A 16188-nucleotide genomic window follows, 5' to 3' on the forward strand; every position below is an offset into this window, starting at 1 on the left:
AACTGTATTGTACATCTCATGCTGGTTGCGCGTTACTCCTTATGTATGTACTTTAATACAGAACTGTCAACAAGAAATTACCCAGAGTTTTTAAATCTCCTTATACTGACTGTGAGTATCAGCCAAGGAAATCTGAATGGTACGAAGAGCTATTCCCCCCCCATGCAAGGGCCCGTGGCGTTTTCCCCAAGCGTGCCCTTAGCTTTACCGGCAGGCAGTCGTGTGACAGCGTGAACCTGGCTGGTGCTGCACCAGGGGCACCAACACATCCTTGTGTTGCCCTCCCGCAGCTGCCCGCTCAAGAAGCAAGGTGTGAAGGTTCGAAGCCAGAACAAGCCTGGCAGAGAGTACTAATTGGTATCCCAGAGGCCACCTTGCCAGCCCGCTTTCGCACAGCCCCACCACTGCATGAACGGTGGTTGTGGCCATTTCGAAAGGGTGCTACAGTGAACCGGACCTGGCTCAGGTTAGCGGTAGCAGGATCGGGTACCAAATGAGTAAGAGCATTGGTCATTTCTGCTCCATACGTGCTCCCATTGCAGTTTGTGCTCATTTTCCAGCTGCAAGACGAGCACCATGTGTCTGGGAGCTTTACTTCAGACTGTGTTTTGCAGAGGCAGAGACAAGTCTACATTGCAATGCCTGTGTCACCGTGTTCAAGCCAGGCTTTAACCCAATAATAGTGACAACAGCAATGAGGACATGACAACACGCAAGGGCTGAAATACCGGATGCAAATGTAAACTCTTAACTTCTTTTAAAAGGAAGGGATGTCACTAGTCTTACCTAAGTATTGTGGTCAGCATCACTAAGTAAAAGCTACGATTAGTTCGTTAGCTATAGCCCTATAGATTCCATACCCAGACACAGGGTCACCAAAACCATTTTGCATTGTATTTATGGAACGAAAATCTGTTCTCTGAAGACATAGCCCAGTAGATTACAGAGACCAGAGCTAAGCTGTGCTATTTACTCCCAGAGAGACAGCAGGCCAAGCATGCAAAAGAAATATGTATTACCTAGTTCACTATTCAGGGAAAGAGGCAGAAGAGGAAACATCAGCTGCTTTAAAGAAATTTCAATGGCAATAAAATGTAAGAGGACAGGATTGATTTAATGCTTTCAGTCTGACTCCCAGATGAGGAATCAATTATCCTGCATCATTTAATCTCCTTAAGCAGGTCATGACACAAACTAGAAATTAGAAGCATTGTATCTAATACAAAGAGCAGCTCTTAATAGTAGTTAGCATCAGCCTCAGATTTTTTTAGAGGAAAACCTAACTGGGATTTGGGGAGCTCTGAAGAGTTTGCTTGACTAGATTTCCATAGTCAGATCCTAGTATTTTAAACATTGTTTACCTAATGGAGACGCAGAGCAGTTATAAGAAAAAACAAGTAAACAAAACCACTAACAAGAGAAAACAACAAAAATCCACCCCAAAACGCCCACCACCACCACCCCCAACTATCCCTGTGGACAAACTCTAGCTCTCCATCAGGAACATGGCCTTCAAAAACCTTGCACAAAATTACTTACCTGCCATGTTTCAAACTGTCCTCTATTTTCATGGCAAATTTCTCAGCTAAACCGAGCTCCCTTTTTTTTTACATCATTCAAGAGAACAGAAATACCACACGGCTCCTTACCAGATGCAACCCCCTAGCTAAACCATCCTGCTTTTGGAACAGAACCTTCTAGAAGGAAGAAGTGTGATGCAGGAGGTGGCTCTATCCAAATCCCCTCCAGGCTGGGAGAGCTGATAATTAAGGTCCTTGTCCCTTTATATACAGGTATATAGCTTCCTGCTGAGCTTTTAGATTACATTTCTTGTGTGAAACTGTTGACATAATCAAGCACAAGCATGAAAACAGAAGCAGGATAGCTAACGAAATAGCCTTGTTTTGTCAGAAAGTTGTTTTTCCTATGTACCAGGAGAAAACTAGGGCACAGAATGTAAGCATTATGATTAACTTTCAAGAGAGGCTAAAATTATCCAGGATTATATAAATATAAGCAGGTTTTGTTTATTTCCTGTTACCAAAAACAATTCAATGTTAAAGACAAATGAAGGGGTTTGGGTAGTGGGTTTTGTGGGGGGTTTTTTTTGCAAAAGCTATGTGATCAGGCCATTGTATTTTTAAGGAGCAAACTCAACATACCTGTTCTGAATATTCCTTAATGGACCGTGGAAGTGTGAATTTAAACTTTTGTCGTAGGAATAAAAATCCATATGAAACTGGCTGAAGCAGTGATTTCTAACACAGTCAGATCAGGAGCCAGCCTTATTATTTGCAGTACCTACATCTGTGGCTGCCCAGTGTTCCTTCTTAACAGTAAGCAGATGCTAAAGGATCTGGGAAACAAGATCTTTTGCAGTTCTCAACGTCACACTGCATACTTCCACTCCCTCTCGCCACATTTCCCCTAGCTTTGTTCCTTTTCCAGGAATGTCCCGAAGCAACGAGCTCTCCCCATCCTGCCATCTGAAACTGGGATTTGTGGATCAAGGGACAGACCGCCTCGTATTTAACAGCAGAAACAACGGGGTGTGGGGAGTGTGTACGGCAAAGACAATTGTAATTTCAACGCTGACCTGTACCACCTGTTTTTACACTGAAGTACTCAGGAAACGTGCTATGAACTATTTTCATTCTAAACGTCGTGAAGAAGAAACTATGGTAGCAGTTTGTTCAATAAGTACTTAATACTGCAATTTTAGGACTCCATCCCACATAGTACTCACCAAAACACCTCTATTCTGGGGAGGTTGCTGGTAGCACAGGAAATAAGGTACTGAAAAGATTTAAGGCCCAACGAAGCAATTTCTTCATTTTCAACACTACCTTGTGAGTTGATCTCAAAGCAGTAAGCTTTAAAACACATTTGAGACTATACGCACCGTTCCTGAAGCTTTGCCAAAAGCTTTCTTGTCATTGCACTGCATATCAAGAATTTTCAAATAAAATGAACTCTGAAGGCTGCTTCTGTACCTACAGAAGGCAGCAACTCCCACTGTAATTGCTAGGTAGTGGCAGTGAATGACAGGCTACAGTTCTAAAAACCATCAGTACATATTTTCCTACATAACCACAAACCACAAAGAAGCGTGTGGAGAAGGCTCTAAGCTGCAGGAGGAAAGCGCTCTGTGTTGAGCCCTCTCCACGTGAAAAAGTGCTGTGTTTTAGTGACACAGTGAGGGTTTTTTTTCTTCAGGGGAAATACACCTTGTACTTCACACACAAGCCAACCTAAGCGTTGCTGAGTGCCACTGAAGTTCCGATATTCCTCCTCCCCTCGGGGGACAGGCAGCCACCTGCCTCTGCTCTCCTGCAGGTAGCTAGCTGGCTCCTGCTGGCACTGCAGCAGCATGCCCTGTGGATTAACAAGCAGATGCAATTAAGACAGGCAGTGCTATTTCTGCCTAAGAAATCCCTTCATCTTCACAGAAGAACTTTTAATGATAGCAAACAGTAACAAATTTGAAGTAGCTTCTCAAATCCGCTGCCGATTCTGCACTTTTGAAATTTTTTTCTCCAGTTCAGTTTCAGAAATTTAACACAGCTATACAGAAAAGAACTAAGAACAAAAGCCATCCACTCATCTGGCACAAACCTACACACAACACCAAATAAAGCATCTCGGTCCTGCAGCTTTACTAGTACTCTGCTGGCATTAACAAATTAACTGTATGTTCACTTGAAGTTATTTTTAATGAAATGCTTTCAAAATCCAAGCAGAAGATAATGCATGTGTACATTTCACAGCATTACTGATTCCGAATTCCTATTTAATACAAAGTAAACAACAGCTAGGCCTTACCGAAGGCACATACACTGGCACCCTATTATTTCAACTTAAATTTTTATGTATTTGGTCAGTAACCTGGGCAAAGTTTTATTTCGTGCTTTTATGCTTTCACTTGCCAGCCAGACGTTCAGAGAACATGCTAAGCACCACAAACAATCATCTAAAACCCTCACAGACCCCACGCAAGCCTCAGTGCTGCTCTTCCCAGTAGCACACCCAGAATTTCCCCTTTGGTTGGCCGGGTACCTGCCAGCGGCCACATCTTTGTCAAGATTGCCTTAAGAGTCAACTTCATATCCCTCCTCTGCCTAGGCTATGCCAATTGCCTAGGCTCCACATGTAGTCAGGGAGAAAGACAGGAAACTTTGATAAGGCATCTATTCCAGTAAAGATGATGAATATAAATGTGATGCGTTGCCCGCAGGTACCTAGTGCTCTGGTATCAGCAGAGCGAATCAAAACACCCAGCACAGAACATGGAAGCAACCTTGGGAGAGCTGAAGTTGGGCAAGCTTAATTATCGTAAGTAATGAGAAAAAAATATCAATATGCAAAATCATGACTGGTAAGAGCAGCTAAACAAGTAACGATTTTTCATTATTTCCTCACAACAAAAAATATCAGGACAGGCAACAAGCCTAAAAACAAAGGGAAATATTTTCCCACCCTATTCTACCATAAAATTCACTGCCACAGAACATTATGGAAGCAAAAGTTTAAGCGGGTTCAAGAAAACTAGATGGCATCATTGATGAAAAAGAGCCAAGGGTTACTGAAAACCAAATACATGGCCACAATTCCCTACCACTTAAGCCATCAGCCTCAAAAGGCCAGATGCTGGAAGGAAAAAAAACCCAACAACAAAACCCCAAACAAAACAAAACCCATCACCACTGCGTATCTTCACTTACACTTTTTTTTTTTTCGCCTCCCAAAACAGATGCTAGTGACAGCAATCTGTAATGTCCATAAGCAGCTGAACTCCCTTTAAGTAGTCTTCTCATACTTAACTTGCAACACTAGGTGGCAGGGAAAACATCCAGCTCATCTATAGCACTGAGAGCCCTCAAGGTACAGTCTCACTTGGCAGCAGTTAAGGATGAGTGCAATGCAGCAACCCCGATTTCATACAACCGGATTTGCATCGTGTCCCTACGTAGCCTCCAGCAACATTTTCCAAGTTCAATACAGTGTTCAGAGACCCCCTATGTTGTTGTGCCAGAATACAGGCTAATTCCTTCCCTCTCATTTAAGAAACTGTGGACAATTGCAAAATCTTTCTTCCTCCCCAGAAACGGTTCAAACAAACACAAAATGGAGTTGAAATCCTCATAGTCTCTACCTCTGTAAAGACACAGCACCATAACATTTACCTCATGCCTCTATTTTTCTAAAAAGTCACTTTATTATTTAAAATTCACATCATTTGTATGCTACTTGTGAAAATACTGCAAAGGGGCAGTAACAAAACAAGTTCTACAACTCAGGCTGTTGCAAAGCAGGCGAGCCAATGTGAAGCCTTCTTCAGGCCATACTGATCCTCCTGTCAGTGTGCCCCTCCCTTCTGCAAATGAGAAAAAACTTCAGACTAGTCACATTCTGCTCAAGAAAAGTATCATCTTTCTTCAGGAATGCAAGCACCAAGTTTCAAAGCAAATGTTTGTGTATATGTAAAGGACACCACCTCTGCACTGCAGTATAACTTGCTATTTTCCAAATTACAGACATCTCCTAGAATGTTGCTGACATTAAAAGTGAAAGTCTGACATTTAACTCCTACTTCATTCACATAATTTAAAGAAAAATGCATACAATTGTTGGCATGGTTGGTAACACCCTCCCTTTAGAAGAGCAAAACCAGCACAGGAGATAGTAATTTTTCTCATTCAGCTTGATGCAGCCGAGAAACAGATACAAAGAAATGCTGATACCTTCTAGTACCTTTTTTTAAAATCTGCAGAAAAAAAGAGGAAGGTCAGCACACTGCTTTTCACACAGTGACACACAAGAAGAAAGGTCAAGTAATTAAGCCACAAACTAGAAGTTACACATAAAGGAGATGCTGAAAGCAATCTTAACACACAAACAAGTCACAGAAAGGCACTACATCGAATTTTGATTTTCACAATGTTTGATAACGGGAAAGTTTGTTTCATTTCTGAAAAATAAGTTAATACAAAATTCAAAAAACACTGATGTGCAAGTCTTTGCTGCATAAAAGGAGGTACATTTTCATACTTTAACATAGTTTAAAACATTTGTACACAATGAACAGAAATTCTTTTATATAAATGAGTGTTTCTTTGCCAACAGCAGCCGTCAACTCAAAGCCACAGAATTAAGATGACAAGAGCACCAGACAGTCTAAATCACTGCCATTTGTATAAAAAAATTACACCATCCTTTTCTACAGCTCATCATGCTTGTATGTAAATTCCCTTGCAGATATAAAGCCATCACTGTCTTCGTCTTCTTTATCAAATATGTCTTCAACCAAAGCATCATGCTGAGTGTCATTTACCACTGCTCCATGCTTTTCAAATTCTTTCTTCAAATAAATTTTCACCTATTACACAAAGTGAGAGATAATGTTTTTAGGCTTATGAAAGAATTGATTACTGTTTTGTAAGAGGCCCGCTATGTTCAGGGTAGCAGTATTAGGCAATAGATACCTTCCTTCCTACGCCACTGCCAGAATACTCCTCCTCTGACTGATTCCGCAGCCCCATTCAGTCACTGAACACTCCTTAGTAGCAAGTAACAGTAAAACTAGCAAATCAGTTCCCATACGTTTATGGCATCTGACTGAAAAACAAGGCAGGAAAACCTGTCTTCTGATGTCTATACAGTACAGTACAGCCAGGCAGAAGTTACTAGCTACCAATTGGTCATAGACCCAAACAGCTTTTTCACATCCTAACACTTTGACAAACCAGTAGATGTAAACAGCCACCCCAGATATCTACAGACATCTGTCCACAGTCTCAGTATTTGCTGCTCAAATGGGAACCACAAAAGATTAGTTTTTCGGGTCTAGCAAACTGTACCAGCCCCAAATAAAAAAGCACTCAGTGGTTTATCCTGACTTCTCACAGATGACTTTTGCACATTGAAAAAGCAGACTGAAAGTAAGAGGCAAACAGAAAGTGAGTAATGCTGAATACACATCCTTCAGACAGTGAATGCTATGAAACCGGACTGCCCTACAGCGTAAGAATTTCTTATTCCAGTTTGTTAGTAAATCAGCAATTCCAAAAAGTCCTGAAGTCTGGTTTTATTTTTAAGATGTTATATTTCATCCAAGTCTTCCATTTGAGCGGGCCACATGTGGGTCACACACCTATGCCTCAGCTCACCAAGGCTGCTTTTGAATCCCCAGTTCAGCAGTTCCACTGGGATCCAAGGCTCAACATGGTACAGTATAGATGTGCATCCTTGGCTTAGTTTTACTGAAAAAAGATCTATTGCCAAGGTGTAAGAAAGTATACAACCTGAAGCCATGCAAAAAAGGCAACCACAGACAGGAGTTTAATTGTTGAGCTAAGAACAGTAGTTCAAGAGCATTCGGCAGGAAAGATATCAACAAGAAAAGGCATAAAACACCAAAGGCAAAAAAAGCAGAGAACTGGAAGGCAGCAACATTGCAAGTCATCTCCAGGGAAGAACAGACACTCACTCTTCCCCACGTGACTAATGACCACCTGGACAGCAATGACTTTTTGGGTGTCTTACCATTAACGATGATCATATCAGTCCAGTAGTTATGCTAACAACTCTTCATCCTAGTCACCCGTACTGTGCTTCACCCAAGAAATAATTGCCTTACTGTGCACAGTAGTAGCTAAAAGTCTAACTTGTGTTTAGGTACTTCCTTAACAGGACCAAGTTAAGCTTATCCCTTTCCCCTATCCCATCCTGTTAGGTTTGCTCACAAGAAGGGTAACACACTCACCTCTTGCTTGGACAGTTTCCAGTCATCATTAAGATCCATCTCTTGGAATGACTCATGAGACCGTGGTCCATTTCTAATTTCTAGAAGGTCAATGTTGAAAATCAGTGTGCTCTCAGGTGGAATTTTTCCTACCCAAAATGGTAAACATGGAGAAAAATTAAGAACAACTACATCTTCAGTGCCATACAAAAGCAATATGCATCAGAGCAACAATCCAGTAATCCTACAATTTATAAAGCATCCGGCAATTTGAACTAACAAGAATATATCAGTAACAGTGATAACCATAACTATTTCAGACTGTAGCCTGGACCCTGAGCAGCCCTTACAGCACATATGCAACTTTATATGCAACTAGTTTTGTTGGAGACTAGTATGTTGATCTGAGCTCATATTCAGCAACCATCATCACATGTTTATCAGCCAACATTCCTGAATCCTTTTTTCATGACCAGAGCCAGATAAAAGTATTAAACAGTGAAGGAGACTGTACAGCCAGCAAGGCGGCCACACTGCAGCACACAGCCAAGACTGATGGTCAGGGTAGCAAGAAGGGAGAGTTCAGTCCTCCCATGACACCGTAACCCTGCTCGTCTCCAAATTCCTCTCCGCTGTCAACTGGCACCTTGTACCTGCTATTCTGCCACTGGCAAAAAAACTTCTTGCCAAGAAAGACAGAAGGGCAGCAATGCTGTCAGTATCCCTAGTTGTCTACGGACTGCTGCACAAAGCACTGAGCTAGTTTCTGCTGTGTTTGGAAGTAAGTACATAAACCTGTTCAAAAGACATGTGTTGGCATCATGCCATTTTTGGTGCAGGTGAACAGAGTGACAATTTCCTAATAGTGCCAAAGACCACCCCGCTTGCCACCACCCCTCAAAGATTTCAGTTAATCAGGCATTGGCTTTTACCGTGATGTGACGTGCCTTCATACCGATGGCTGAAACTACTGTCAAAGATCTTTTAGCACACCCCTTTGCTTCTTTATATACAGAAGTGTTGAATATGACCAAATATATTTCTATATTGGATGGCAGCACACCAAAAAAATATTCCTGTGCCTTGAGAGATGCAGAAAAAATGCCTTATCTACATCCACTACTTTGGAGCTATGGTGTTAAAGAGCTGCAGCAACAAACAGGCTTATAGATTTCTGGGATGAATACATGTGCAGACACTTCTGGAATACAGGACACAGCGGCCTGCTTAGAGTTTGGAATACAGGTAATTTTTTGGTTACAGAAACAGGCACCTGACTCATCATTCAAGTCAGCAAGGTGGAGGCTAGTGAAGTTACATGCATTCAGAGGAAAGCATGAAGAAAATGGAGTAATTCTGTCTTCAAGGGCATAATTTGAAAATAGCAACATAATTATGTTCAAAGACATCAAACTTTTCCTAAGGCAAGTAATTTCTTGCAGCAGTTAGCAGTGTTTACTTGATCAACCTTCTTGCACTAAACAGAGCTGAAGTTGCAAGTGTCTGACGAACCATAGTGCTTTACATATTAAGGCAATTAGGCCTGTGACGACTACGTGAGCACTGCAGCATTTATCATCTTTTTGTGGAAAAAAATTACAGTTGTGCCCTGCATAGTCAACTAACTGACCACCACAAATTTCCTGCTCTCTACTAGAAACATGATTACTTCTAATACTATCTCCTGAACCCCAAACCAAGGCTTCTAGAAAAATATGTTTTAAGAGGATACTTCCTCCTGAAAGTATGCAAGAAGGGAAGGTATGAAGCATGCTGTATGTATGGAGTACTACTTGGCCTGTGTTCAGCCCTGTTTGCCAGAGGATACAGACATGCAAACACTCCTCATTCCTAAAACAGTCTCAGATTAATGGGAGACGACAGTAGCAGGAAGGATTGTATGTTCCAAGACATTTACCCTTTCTGCTTTGAAACCTTGCGTTACCTTAGGTCATTTTGTGGTAACTGTTGCATTAACAAAATATTCCTAATAATTGCTCCAAAAAAGTTACTAAAACAAACCACATAAAGCAGAAAAAGTAACCTTCCCGCACCATTCAAGCTGTCACTCATTTATTTTCTTGGTCTGGTCCTCCCATTAAAACAGGCATCTGGAAATGTTTAAAAGGAAAAACCCCAAATGCCATCGGTAGTCGACACGTTGAGAAAACACTACAAACAATGCTTTTGTCTGTACACCACTCAATACGTTTTCAGAAGATGCCAACATGACTGCCTCTTACTGTGGATAACGGGCCACTGCCCAAACTCAAAATAGCTAAAGGGAAAGAATTACGTGTCCCTATATGGAGAAATAAATCGTGATTTTTTCATTGTATCAGCTAAGAACTGGTTGGGCAGCAGAACAGGAGTTTCTTGGGGTTCTAAAAGAATCCTGCAAGCAAGAATGAGGCTTGCACAAGCACATTCATGAAGTATTACCACAAACACAGATGCAACAGCCAAAAAGCCAACTGTCATCTAAGCAACCACTTCCAGCTTGACTGTAAAAGAAGGGGGGAGTGGAGGGCAAGCAGAGGACTGTTGAGCATAGCACTGACGGAAGAGACACTCAGAACATACAGCACATCAGCTACCATCAACTCCTGTTTTTTTCCTGCATTCACAACATAACCACTAAATGGTTATTTCTGCAGAAAACAAATTTGTGAGAAAGAACACCTGTCCATCAATTTTTCTTATTTAATTAGAATCAGCCTGGAAAGCTTGCAAGCTTGCTAACCTCTTTGGCCAAGAATACCAGTAAAACACAGACATTAAAAACAATTAAATTAAGGGAAAGACTTCAAGTCATTTACCTTTCCCTTCTTTTCCATAAGCAAGGGCTGGTGGAATAGTTAGCTTCCGCTTCTCTCCCACGCACATGTCCTTCAAACCTTTGTCCCAGCCCTTGATAGCTTCCCTTATGCCAAGGGTAAACCACATTGGTTGACCATTGTTATGCTTGTGACTGGAAAAAAATGGAATAAAACACTTGTCTTTAGACAGCAAGTTCCATAAAAGGCACAAGGAGCAGATGGAATATGCCCATAGCATAGAAAAATAATTAAACACACACTACTATTTGGCACTTCGGCATTTCTTAAATGAAAGACCTAAACTTCTGAAGTCTTTAAAACTTAGGCCTTCTATGAAAAGGTTCCGCAAGTGGAAAGTAAGAAAACAACATCTGCTTGTTTATGACAATGCTGAACAACCTGGATTCCCACCTTCATTTCCCTGATCACCTATTTCCACTTTGAAACCGATCAGGCCATGTGCCACTACTTAAAATCTACATTCAAGGCCATGTGCATTCTTTGGTAAATTGCAAATCAAAAACAAGCTTCATCAGGATTGCAATATACCTTATAATATGCTTAGAAGAATCAGTCACATCTCTTCCAAAAAAGCCATTAGGGAAAGAGTCAACTATGCAACAAAGAGTGTAGAAAACAAGAAACGAAGGCATGCAAAATATTCAAGTTTAAAATAGGCAGACAAGCCTCTTTTCCAACTTAACCAGGTGGTACACAAGGAGTACTTTTCCTCTAGACACAGAATTTTAAAAGCTCGATTTACTAGCCATGCAGGAAAGGTGCTTAACAAGAGAACAGAGCACTTACAGGAGTTAGCAGCAAAAACTTAAAGAGCGTCCCTAGAACTCCTTTTAGTGAGGCAGGTTAACTACAAGAGAAAATTAGTGAGATTTTAGTTTAAATTGGCTACAAGAACGTAAAGATGCAAAACATTGCCTTTTAAAAAAATACATTCCGCAAAAGCAGACTTCAGACATAGCCTACAGATACTTGAGCATTTTGCTGTCTCCCACTATCAACACTTCGTTGATGTTTTACAGGAAAGTCAACATTAGCAAGTCATTGCAGGCTTTTAGCAGACTCCCTCGAATTTCTGGCTCTTCCTCCTACTTGCATAGCTGTGGCTCTGGTATGTTGATTTGTCTGGTCGGGGGCAGGTGAAGAATATGCCGTTTCAGTAATGAAAAGCTGTCATTGTGCTCCCAGTAGTGGACGGATATACTTTTTTTTATTATTATTATTAGAGGCAGACTTCTCCCCTAGAAATTTGCTTTAGAAACCTGAGGGAAATTCATGCATAGCAGACGACTTATTAAACCTCAGGTTATACACCAAAACCTGTGTCTAAACTGCATAACATCCCTGTCTCTTAAAATGCCACATGGCTCCACTTTCTGCAGACTAACCAGAAAACAAAACCCAAGTAAGATTTATTTTACAGTCTAAATCTGGCAATGTGAAAGGAAATAAGCTTTACCGTTGGTGTTCATCTTAAAAACAGCAAGGTGACTCAGTGCTTCCTGAACTGTCCCGAGTGTAAAGGCAAATAAATCATACTTTCTGAAAATAGGTGGCGGTGGAAAGGGTCCCACTGGCAAGTCTGTACAGCGTTATTTAAGCTATTTTATTTCCGAAACAAGTAAAATCCAGGGCATGCCACGAACAAGCATGCCTTGCTTTTGTTTCCTTGCACCCAGGCAAAGCCAAGTTTCGAGCGTTTTGGGAGGGAGCTTTTTATTTTTAAAAAGCCAGCTGCCCTCCACAGAACACTGCTCACAAAGCTGTTTCGTAGGGGGCCTGCGGACCACAGCGAGGGGTCCGGATTGAGAACTTGCGAGAAGAGATCACCTGCCTTAAAAAAAAAACAAACCTAAGGCCACATGGCTGCCCCCCCCCGCCAGCTCACCCCCCAGCCCGCTGGCAGGCGGGCCGCCCGCGGCGAGCTACTTACGTGGAGTGAAACATGGAGCCATCCCTCTCCAAGTAGCCCTCGTAGTGAACCAGCATCATGTCCCCCCACTTGGTCCTCCTGTGGCAGAGGAACGGCTTCTGCAGCACCTCCACCTTCACGTCAGCCGCGGGGATCAGCGCCGCGGCCGCGCAGCTCAGTGCCGCGCCCAGCCAGGCGGCCCGCAGCGCCGCTGACATCGCCGCCTCACAGCCGGGACCCCGCGGCGCCCGCCTCACCGCCGCCGGGCCGCCATCCCGCGCCCCACGCCTGCGAGCCCAGCGGCAGCGGGCAGGGCCGTGCTCGGTGCGCGGCCCCCCTCGCCCGCCCGGCAGACGTGGCAACGGCCCTCACGGCTGGCGGCTGCCAGCCGCTGACGGCCCCAGAGCGAGAGCGCGCCCTCTGATTGGCTCGCCTCAGAGCGAGCCCAGAAGAAGCCGCCGCCCATTGGGATACGCCCCTGTCCGTCCCTCAGCTTGTCCAATAGACAGCAGAGCTCCGTGGGAGGGGGGCCGACGACGGGCTGGGCGGGCCTCGGCGCTCCCGGAAGCGGACGCTGGCGAGCGGGGGAGCCCCGCACACAATAGAGCCGGCTCCTGCCGGCCGCCGATTGGGCGGCGCTCTCACCGAAGTCGCATTTCGATTGGCTGCGGAAGGCCACCTGCTTTGGGCGTTCTGCGCCGCCCCCTTCTCCCGCCTCCTGTCGGTCACGTGGTTCTCGATTCCTAACGCCGTTTGCGCCTCCGCAGCGCTGCGGCGCCGTTCTCGGGGTGCGCGGCAGCGGCGCGCTCTGCGCTAGTGGCGTGGCGGCGGCGGCGGGGGCCGGGCAGGGCAGGGCGGGCGGCGCCCCGCTATGGCCCTGGGTGCCGGCGCCGCGTCGGGGCGCGGGGGGCGGTGGCGGCGGGCGGCGTGACTCCGCCGGGGGGCGGCCGTGCTGCATGGGGGCGGGGGCCGGCCGCCATGGAGGGAGTGCTGTACAAGTGGACCAACTACCTGAGTGGTGAGTTGCTGCTAGTCCTCAGCCGCTGCGCGGGGCGCGCTGCCCTGGTGCGGCGGGCGCCGTCATCTCCCTGTGTCTACATAGGGGTGTGTGTGGAGGTGTATGTATATATGTATGTGTGGAGCAGGGGCCAGCGCTGCCCCCGGCCCCGGCGCTCAGGGCACCGGCCCCCCCGCTCGCCCTGGGTTTCCAGCTGCGCTGCCACATGTCGCCGGCCGGCGCCGGAGGTGTTGAACCCACTTGTGGGTGCGGGCGCTGGGCCGGGGCATGCCCTGCTCTGCTCTGCCCTGCCGTGCCGTGCCCGGCTGGGGCAGCCAGCGGCCGTGCCCGCCCTGTACGGCCCCGGGAAACTTCCACCGAGTCGCTTCGGGGAGCGGGGGCACGCCGGACCGGGGAGGAGAAGGCATGGGCGCCAGTCAGGCTTGGGGGATTTGGATGAAAACGCATGCACAAAAAAAAAAAAAAAAGAAATTAAAAAAGGGGCAGCCTTGCTAGCGCTGGGCCCGGATCCCGGCCTTTCGGGGGCTCCCGTGCCGCGGGGGGCTGTGGCCGGGGTGGGCGGTGCGGGCGGGGGCGCAGCCGCCCGGGTGCCGGCTGCCCGCGGCGGGGGTGGCTCGGCACCTGGGGGAGGGGGATGGAGTCTGGCCTGGGGCAGACCTCTCCGCAAACCTCTCCGTGGTTTGTTGAAACAGTTTGGAAACCTGGTGGTCGGAGGGAAAAAAAAAAAAAAAAAAGTCACCGACGCCACCTTGACGTTGCTAGGTGCGAGCTTTGCTCCGTAGCGCCTGTACCGGGGCAGCCCGCTCTGCTTGAGCGTTTTTGCGGAGAGGCTGGAACAGCTGCACCTCTCTGCTTAGTTGGGAAAGGGCAGGGAATCAAGATGAAACAAAGAAAAGGCTGAAGCATAAGTGGGTGGTGAATTCGGGGTGGGGGTGGGAGTGTTGGCGATGTGTGTGAGGCTGGATTTATTGGTGTGCTGGGGAGATCGCTGCAGCTTTCCCCTGTAGGTAGTAGGTGTTCTGAGAGGAGAATCAAAATTGGTAAGGTCTCAGTGAGTCGATATAGACATATATATAATGATTTGTGAATGCTCTTGAATTTTGGAGCGTGTGGCAGTGGGAGCTTTTCCATTTGGATTGCAGAAGGCGGGCAGTGTTATTAGTCTTTTCCCCGTAATAAAAACAACTATGGTTCAGTTGACCTCAAGTTTTATGTGTTTGTTTTTCTTTGCATTGCTGAGATGGTGAGGCGTATTTGGAATCCTTGCACTTGCTTTCGTGCCCTGAGACCGCATCTGCGGGAACCAGTGCCTGTGTAGATAACTGACTGGCATTTGGCATTGTAGCATTTGTGCCTAGGTGTGTGTGTGGTAGGATCACCTGGGCTTGTCTTCTGTTTTGATGGTAAGGTGAAGGCTAAGAACCAGAAGTATTCCGTTTCCATCAAAATAAATTATTTTTCTTCCTGCTAGCCACAATGATAGGCACTTTCAACTAAATGACCCTTCATGAAGAAGGATGATGCTTTACAAACCTCAGTCTAAGTGAATGCAGACTGGAGAAATCTTTTCCTTGGATACTGGAGATTTGCATTCAGCTAAAATCTAGATGAGGTTTTGTTCTCGACAGAGACAAAATCTGTGATGGAAGATTGAAGCATCTTTCTGATTTCTTTGCTGAAACTTGACTCTGCTAGTAAGTGTGGTGGTCAAGGACAGTCCGTGCCTTTTTTTAGGTTGTAGGCCTGTTGTGTGAGAACAGTAAATTTGCTGTTCTGCAAGCTGACTATGCTTACATGTGCTTTCTTTTGGCATAAAAAAAAAAATAAATATTTCCTGCCCTGAAGCCATTAAGTTATAAATCTATGTGATGATGCAAAAAAACCCCAAAACATTGTGCTGGAATGTGGCATTTATCGTAGCAGTAGCAAAGAGCTGGGGAGTGAGCGACAGGAAGGCCTCCTTTCAGGGATTAAGGGAAGTAAGAAGGTTCAACAGGTCATCCAGAGCAGTGTTTCTGCCAGTATTCAGCTCCCAATATGCTTTTTTTTTCTCTTGCTCAAGGTTAACTGGTTTGGTGCTGCATGGTGTAAATGATGTATGCAAAGAGGAGAGAAAATCCGTGTCATCTCTGTTATATCGGTGCGTGCCTGTGCTAGTAACGCAGTGCTGATGTAAACGTACACGGCAAGTATCTTGTGCCCTTTCGTCCTCATAATAAGCAACACCCCTTTGTTTCACACAGAGGGGATAAGATACTCACCAAAGAACAAACTTAAAACAGTAGAAAAAGAGAACTGCTTTACATTCTTGCAGTGAGAAGAAGAGCTGATGGGACTTTGTTGGTAATTCTTTTCTGGAAATTTTGATTTTATGATGTCTTCTGTCATCACCGTCATGAGAGGTCAAGTCCACATCAACCTACTTCCTCCCCAGGGCAGGGAGCTCAATCTGTGTTGCAAATTACGTAGTTATTGACAGCAGGAACATTTCAGAAGTAGGAAATATGTTTGGGCAAAGGGCAAAGCAAGTACAGCATGATTGCCAACAACCGAAAGACAGATTACCTGGCCTTACTGCTCAAACAAGTTATCTTGTTTTATGATAAATGCACTTGTTTGCTTTATATAGATTAGGATAAAATGAGTTAGTGTTACTTGGTTTCTGCTTGGAGATAGGGTT

At 45.0% G+C, this 16188-nt stretch overlaps 2 protein-coding genes across 2 annotated transcripts in view; one reads left to right on the forward strand and one right to left on the reverse strand.

Annotated features, from left to right (window-relative positions):
* Positions 1-3442: 3442 nt before the first annotated feature.
* FKBP14 (FKBP prolyl isomerase 14) lies at positions 3443-12901 on the reverse strand. Its single transcript, XM_056334471.1, has 4 exons — positions 12512-12901; positions 10561-10712; positions 7763-7890; positions 3443-6376 (listed from the first exon to the last, which is right to left on the reverse strand). Exons 1-4 carry the CDS (start codon positions 12706-12708, stop codon positions 6218-6220), a joined length of 636 nt encoding a protein of 211 aa, XP_056190446.1. The 5' UTR covers positions 12709-12901; the 3' UTR covers positions 3443-6217.
* A 446-nt stretch (positions 12902-13347) lies between these two features.
* The window catches only part of PLEKHA8 (pleckstrin homology domain containing A8), a 31924-nt gene continuing 29083 nt past the window's right edge, over positions 13348-16188 (forward strand). The window contains exon 1 of the mRNA XM_056336604.1: positions 13348-13508. Within this exon, the coding sequence (XP_056192579.1) occupies positions 13469-13508 (40 nt within the window). The 5' untranslated portion in view covers positions 13348-13468. The remainder of the gene's footprint in view (positions 13509-16188) is intronic.

This window comes from Falco biarmicus, chromosome 4, assembly GCF_023638135.1.
Source record: "Falco biarmicus isolate bFalBia1 chromosome 4, bFalBia1.pri, whole genome shotgun sequence".
Taxonomy (NCBI): domain Eukaryota; kingdom Metazoa; phylum Chordata; class Aves; order Falconiformes; family Falconidae; genus Falco; species Falco biarmicus.

Bases quoted from the DNA above. Each gene is read 5' to 3' on its own strand.
- FKBP14 (XM_056334471.1), bottom strand. From the start codon at position 12,708: ATGTCAGCGGCGCTGCGGGCCGCCTGGCTGGGCGCGGCACTGAGCTGC. The intron at 7,891-10,560 runs GTAAATGACTTG...CATTTTGGGTAG, and splicing joins TTATGGAAAAGAAGGGAAAG to GAAAAATTCCACCTGAGAGC. The intron at 6,377-7,762 runs GTGAGTGTGTTA...TTTGTGTAATAG, and splicing joins GGAAACTGTCCAAGCAAGAG to GTGAAAATTTATTTGAAGAA.